This window comes from Hemibagrus wyckioides, linkage group LG02 (assembly GCF_019097595.1).
Source record: "Hemibagrus wyckioides isolate EC202008001 linkage group LG02, SWU_Hwy_1.0, whole genome shotgun sequence".
Taxonomy (NCBI): Eukaryota; Metazoa; Chordata; class Actinopteri; order Siluriformes; family Bagridae; genus Hemibagrus; species Hemibagrus wyckioides.
This window is the reverse complement of record NC_080711.1, coordinates 23,579,433-23,586,427: the sequence shown is the minus strand read 5'-3', so window position 1 is coordinate 23,586,427 and position 6,995 is coordinate 23,579,433. Positions and strand designations below refer to the sequence as shown.

The following is a 6,995-nucleotide window of genomic DNA, read 5'->3' as shown; positions in this document are numbered from 1 at the left end:
ATTAACCCTAAGCTGAATAATTAACCGTCTAATATTAAATTAACCCTTACACTGCTGACATATTTCTACAATGGAAAATTCCTCCAGAACTCCTGCACTACTGAGTTAACTCCTACAATATAAAATTAAAATGAAGCACTACTGAATACACTACTGAATTCATTGCAATAAAATAGAGCTAACTGTTATAAACACCGCTTATAACCCCATAATGTTCAGTTAACTCTGATAATATAGAATTAACAACTTCCTTTACTGCTGAATTTACTGTGATAACACAGAATTAACCCCAATGTCCTGAAACTCCTAAATTAGAATTAACTCTATGCTGCTGAATTAATCGTTTAATATAGAATTACCTCCAACTAGAGAGAATTAACCTCAATGCTGCTGAATTGATAATACTGAATAAAAACCTACTGACATTAATAACTTAAAACTGATGACATAAAACAAAACTACTGAATAGTGTGATACGTCACGGCTGCATCCTGCTGAAGCCATGCACTTCAGTGTGGGGCTGGTTATAAATGTCATATAACACTTCATACGCTTCAGTTCGTTCCTATAATACAGAATCAACTCACACTAATGAAGGAACTTCTGTAGTGTTTAATGAACCGCTTAGTGTTTAATTAAAACAAATACTACTGAATCAGCAGCTGGACTACTGATCCCAGCATAAACAAAACAAAACAAAACAAAACAAAACAAAACAAAACAAAACAAAACAAAACAAAACAAAACAAAACAAAACAAAACAAAACAAAACAAAACAAAACAAAAGGGGGGTCACATATAGGAGATATCAAAGAAAGAAAAGAATGAATTTTATATGATCCTATAACAAAGAGAAAAGCCTGCATTTGGATTTTTTATTTTTATTTAGCAGTGTTGATATTAATGGTCAGATGCTTCTCAATATCCGGTTCGATTTCAGTATTGGCGTCGTTTTGGAGAATTAATTATTTATTAAACTCCCACACTGTTAAATAAACACCAGAACTAACACCAACAACCCGAAAAATTAATTCATATACAACTGAATCGACTTCTACGCCGTTTCATTAGCAGCAGTACTGCTGATCTGGCACGTGCAGCGTTGAAATGACGTTAACGACATCCACTGAGGTCCACGCGCACCGCGCACTGTGCAGGATCGGTGCACGATCAGAATAAAAAAGCAGAATCGCTGTGTGGCGTGAGTGCGGTATATAAATATTAAAAGTGCACGGTCTGAATCCGAAGGCTTCCGTTACACGCACGTGCACAAACAACCACCAACAAACAAAATAATAAATAAATTAAGACGCGCACGAAGCATAAAATGAACTACTCGTGCATCACGTGACAAAATATTTCATCGCTTTGACTTTCAACACGAGACCTGTCGATCTCGTGCACGCAGCGAATTTTAGCAACTTCACACACACACACACACATACACACACACACACACACAGCTTCTCTTTCTCTTCTCCCAGATATCCAGCTAAGAAGATCCGCTCACCTGCTGCAGGTAGACGAACGTCAGGGCGCACGAGGAGGATAGCTGCGGGCGCGCGCCCACCTCAGCCAGTGCCACGCACGGAGCGCCCGTGAGCGGATGCAGCATCTCGCGCGAACTCCTTCTCCTTCTGCTCGTGCTGCGGTCCTTTAGGCTGCTCCGCTAGAATTTAGTCTCTCTACCTCTGTCGCTCTCTCTCTATCTCTCTCTCACACACACACACACACACTTACACACACACTCGGTAGCCTCGATAGCGCGCGGGGAGAAACGCGTAAAAAAAGTGCCTCGTCTCGCGCGTCCCCGAGTAACGGAGGCTCACACAAAGCACCTGCTCAGTTGATTTTTTTTTTTTATAAAATATAAATATATATAAAACTACCAAACAAACAAACAAACAAACAAAATATTTGGTGGATGAGTGAAATTACACCTCCGCGTCCGCGCTCGGTGTGCCGGTGACGCCGCGTCTGTTTGACCGATTTTTTTTTGTTGCGCGCGAGCCTAATCATCTCCGCGAGGGAGGTGGAGGAGGAGGAGGAGCGACGTGGGGGTGGATGAAGAGATGGAGGGTGTGTGTGGGGGGGAATCCCAAAACACACACACACACACACACACTCACTCTCTCTCTCTCTCTCTCTCTCTCTCTCTCATACGCACGCGCTTAAAACACAAACTGCAATAAATAAATAAATGAATAAATAAATAAATAAATAAATAAATAAAAGAAAAGAAAAAAAGACAAAATAACGATATGCCACGTGCTTAGAGAACACTGCTCCCACACCTGTGTATGCGTTCCTGAACGGAACTGACGACTAAAATGGCATAATGCGAATCCTGAACTTAATAATTAACAAGACAAAAACAGAGAGATTTCAGTAATTAGTTGTCATTCCTTAAGAATGAATGAAGCTTCAAGAGAAAAATCTGATATGAAATAACCCCCCCTCTATCTATCTATCTATCTATCTATCTATCTATCTATCTATCTATCTATCTATCTATCTATCTATCTATCTATCTATCTATCTGTTCCCTGAACAGGAATGAAGCACAGCTGTACATCTGCACCGTATCATAATATCACTAATAAATCACTAATGGGGTCAAAAGAGTCAGTTCCAGCACTCAGAACCATTAAATAGATTTTATGTATTAAATTAAATTTAAAAAGGAGATTGAAATGTGCATTAAAATTACAAACCAGCCACCCCCCCAATGGTTTATATATCATTTATATATAAGCATACAGTATGTTACATAAATAAATAAATAAATATATATATTTCTGTGTGTGGAAACTGTATCCATCTTTTATGATGTCTTTTTATTTTCTATCTCTAACCACCACGTATTCACTAAACCTGCTGCGCGAAGCTTTTTGTGGCTGAATGAAAGACTTGTTAATAATATTAGTCATATAATAATATGATTATTTATTGTGTGAATATTAAAAATGGGGGAAAGGAGAGAAGGACTTTGGAATAAAAAATTGTGTGAAATCAGAGCAGTGCATAGAAAGCAAATAGTTATGTACTATGGTATGAATCTATACTATACTGCCAAAAGTTTTGGGACATCTGCCTTTACATACACATGAATGTAATATGGAGTTGCCCCTCCCCTTTGCAGCTATAACAGCTTCAACTCTTCTGGGAAGGATTTCCACAAGGTTTAGGAGTGTGTTTAGGGGAATTTTTGACTGTTCCACTAGAAGCGCATTTGTGAGGTCAGGCGCTGATGTTGGACGAGAAGGTCTGGCTCACAGTCTCCACTCTAATTCATCCCAAAGGTGTTCTATGGGGTTGAGGTCAGGACTCTGTGCAGGCCAGTCAAGTTCCTCCACACCAAACTCCCTCATCCATGTCTTTATGGACCTTGCTTTGGTCACTGGTGTGCAGTCATGTTGGAACAGGAAGGGGTCATCCCCAAACTGTTCCCACAAAGCATGAAATTGTCCATAATATCTGGGTACGAAGCTGAAGCATTAAGAGTTCCTTTCACTGGAACTAAGTGACCGAGCCCAACCCCTGAAAAACAACACCTGAGCTCAATGATTTGGAGGGGTGTCCAAAAATATATTTTGGCTAAAATAGTGGGTGAATCATTTAATGTATTATTTTTAATAGTAAAAAATGTGTAAAAATACAACAAAAATCATTAACAATGCAGAGAAAGTATTTTGCCAGCTTCCTTGTGATGAATCTAAAATATGATGAAAGTTTAATGGAGGTAATTAAAAACATATGAATCATCCGACTCATTTATACAACTCGTTTGAATCACCAAATGAATCATTTATTACAGGCTGGCTTTGCAGTCCAACAGCGTTGTAATAATATATTTTTAAAAAAAGTACGCTGCATTGTCCAGACCAGGTCTAGGGAGGACTCCAGCCCTTTTTTTTTCTTTTCCCCGGCAAGAAAGAATCATCCTAATGATGCAACATGTACACAGAAATTACTCTGCAAGCCAGGAATCATAAATAAAACTAGCTTACCATCATTTTGCTCCAGGCTACACATGTAGTCTCTGTGTACTATAAAAAAAATATACAGCGCATTTCATCAGCTGGAGGTGTGTTTGGCAGTCCTGCGTCTCTCCACCGGCGTGACACATTGCGGTGTCTCGCTGCTCCGCCACTGATTTTAGGATTTCTGGTGCAGGATTTCTTAATGAGCTAACGAGGTGCGTCAGGCGAGCTGCGGGAAGAAAGAAAGCGCTGAGCCAAAGCATCACCGGAGAACTGAGCGAGGAACGCTGCGTTATTGAAAAGATCATCGACAGGGAGCTTGAGTGATGAAGCGGAGGAACTCTTCTCCTCTAACAGAACATCCTAAATAACAATTACTCTTAATTACATTACATCATTTCCATTCTGTTAAATCTAAAGTGACCTTAATGATAAACACTGACACTGGAGACTCCTTCCAACATTAATAATCATCTCCGCCATGTCATTACACACTGTTTTTTTTCCTCTCTCTCTCTAAACTCTATTTATCGAGTCAACGGCGCCTGCTATTTTGTGCAAGTCGTTACTATGGAAACGTGCACTATTGTTCTAAAAAGAAAATGCAGCATTTGGACCAATCGGAGGGCAGAATTTAAAAGATTTCTTCTTAGAAATGATTCCGCTCGATTTACGCTCAGGCGTGTGTGTCAGTGCAAACCAAAGAATTCACCCGGGTCATTCGCTAGAGATAAATGCTAACAGAAATAAATAAAACCTTTAAACCTTATGGTGAAACTTTCGTGCGTGTTTATTAATCAATCTTGTTAACACCAGCAGCATGAGCAATGTGAACAGAAAGAAAATAAATAAATAATTCAATTAAAAAAAACAAAAACAAAAAACAAAAGATCGATGGTCTCGGTGGTGTGGTTAGAAATCTATGCAGATGTGCATTATGGGAAACGTTCCCTTCTTCTCCTCCTCGCTCTCCTCCTCCTCGTCTTAATGTGTTAGGACAGTGATGCACATTTTTTTCTTCTCTCCCTTTCCTTCTTTTCTTCCTTGTCTTTTCCCTTCAAGTGCAAAATAGAAATCCTGACCACTGACCCGTGCGTACGGATTGTCATCTGTGCCACCGTGTGTGTGTGTGTGTGAGTGTGTGTGTGTGTGTGTGCACCATGTTCCCTTCCCTACAGTGATGAAGCATGGCTATCCTGCGCAGTGCATCTGTTCTCCTCAGGTTTTTTTGCTGAATAAGAGGAGTTTTATTTGGGGGGTGGGGGGTGTTGCATGCTCGGTCTGGCTCTTTTAAACATCTTGTGTAATAGATCACGTTGTCTGCGTGGGCTTGGCGGCTCCGGAAAGGGAATCGTGTATGGAACTCGTGCTATTAGTTACACACCACCATCTTGTTGCACTACTGCAATCTTTCCTCCACTGCACTGGACAGAATTGAGGGAGGAATAATAAGATGTTCACCGAAAAACATTCGAACCATTCCAGCGTCCGGATTATATGAGGCCCTGGTGTGGATGTGGTTTATTCCTGTTAATTAAAGAACAGCATGGTAATGTTTATCCGTTTAATGTTGCGGAAACAACTTCCTCACGTCATCGCGGCTCGAAATGGTCCTTCTGTCGCCAGCTTTGCTTTTCACTGAAGAAGATTTTATCCTCCTCTAACCTCCTTTCCACACAGTGGCTCCTTTTCCCTCCGTTTATCTAGAGCGTCTGTCATTTTAAGCAATGTCGTCACTATGGAAACACACCATTTACCCACTAGCTAATCGTGCAGGCTAAAAATTCCTTTTCTCCAGCGATGCAGTGGCTAAACTGCACCTAAAGTCTAAACTATCAACATTTACCTCAGATATGATGATAGATTCCTCTGTGTGGTTATAATTACCTGCTATTTATGTGTAGCATCATCTGCTAACCAAGCCTTGATGAATTCCACCACAGTGAAAAATGGCTAGGGTTAGGGTTAGGATATATTCCATATCCGTATCGACGATTAGAAAATGTAAATAATATTAAAACCGTTTACTTACGGATGAGCCGCTCATGACTGCGTGACCAGTCAGAAATAGAGAATTTACCAAGCTACTGGATCCTATAATATTGTAATAACCTCATTTCTCTCCACATCCATGACGTCTCCCTGCTCTAACTTATATTTCAGCCTGATAAAGCATGTGTTAGTAATCTACTGAGTCGAGTCAGAGGCGGAATAAACGCTCCGGCGTCGCCCTAAACGTCCAAAATCGGACGATTACGCACGAACGATTACACGCCGACGATTACGCCGATCGCCCGGCAACAAACGTCTGTGAAACGACTCAAATGAATGGCGTTCGTTCACCTCCTGCACAGAGCACACAAAGGATCTCAGCATTATGAAGAACTGAAAGTGATTACGGTCAACATGTGGAGATGTTTTTTTTTTTTTGCAACTGAACAAATAAAAAGGTTTAGCTGCGGAATAAATAGTAGGGATAGCTCTAGATAAACATTTCATTTTCTGTTACGGAACAAGGATTCATGAGATGATCGTATGCTTAGTGTGTAAGTGTGTAAGCGGTTGATGCCGTAGCAACACCGTTTCTAGGGAAGTGGGAAACAAAGGATGCTAAGCAAAAACTAGCTAATCACAAGATTAAGAATTTCTTTTCATTTTTAAGTTATTTTTAACCGGAATTGCATCAAATGAGTCTAAAATTTCTGAAATATCAACATTTACCTCAGATATGATGATAACTTCATGAAAAAAAGACTATTATGGTTATGACTGGTTATCGTTACTCTTGTGTAGCAGCATCTGCTAACAATTTTAACATGGTATCATGGGGGTATTTGCTGAAATTTCAACAAGCTGAACAATGTTCAATGTTCTGCAAGATTCAATATTTGACTGTTTTTCCTGTTCTATAATTTATGTAAAAATAAAATGCACTTGTTTTTAAAACCCCCGCAGAAACCTGCCTACAGATACAAATGTGTATTTATTTATTAAAAGAACGACTGTTTATCC

At 39.8% G+C, this 6,995-nt stretch overlaps 1 protein-coding gene across 7 annotated transcripts in view; it reads right to left on the bottom strand.

The window, feature by feature from the left end:
• rbfox1 (RNA binding fox-1 homolog 1) overlaps positions 1-6,995 on the bottom strand; it is a 168,592-nt gene that overhangs the window by 130,364 nt on the left and 31,233 nt on the right. For 3 of the 7 annotated variants that reach the window (XM_058414170.1, XM_058414203.1, XM_058414160.1), the window contains exon 1: positions 1,511-1,960. The exons of 2 other annotated variants lie outside the window; for them this stretch is intronic. In XM_058414170.1, coding sequence (XP_058270153.1) covers positions 1,511-1,615 — 105 coding nt within the window. In that variant the 5' untranslated portion in view covers positions 1,616-1,960. Of the gene's footprint in view, positions 1-1,510; positions 1,961-6,995 lie in introns of those variants that run through there. 2 more of the 7 variants (XM_058414211.1, XM_058414149.1) reach the window with 2 other exon arrangements.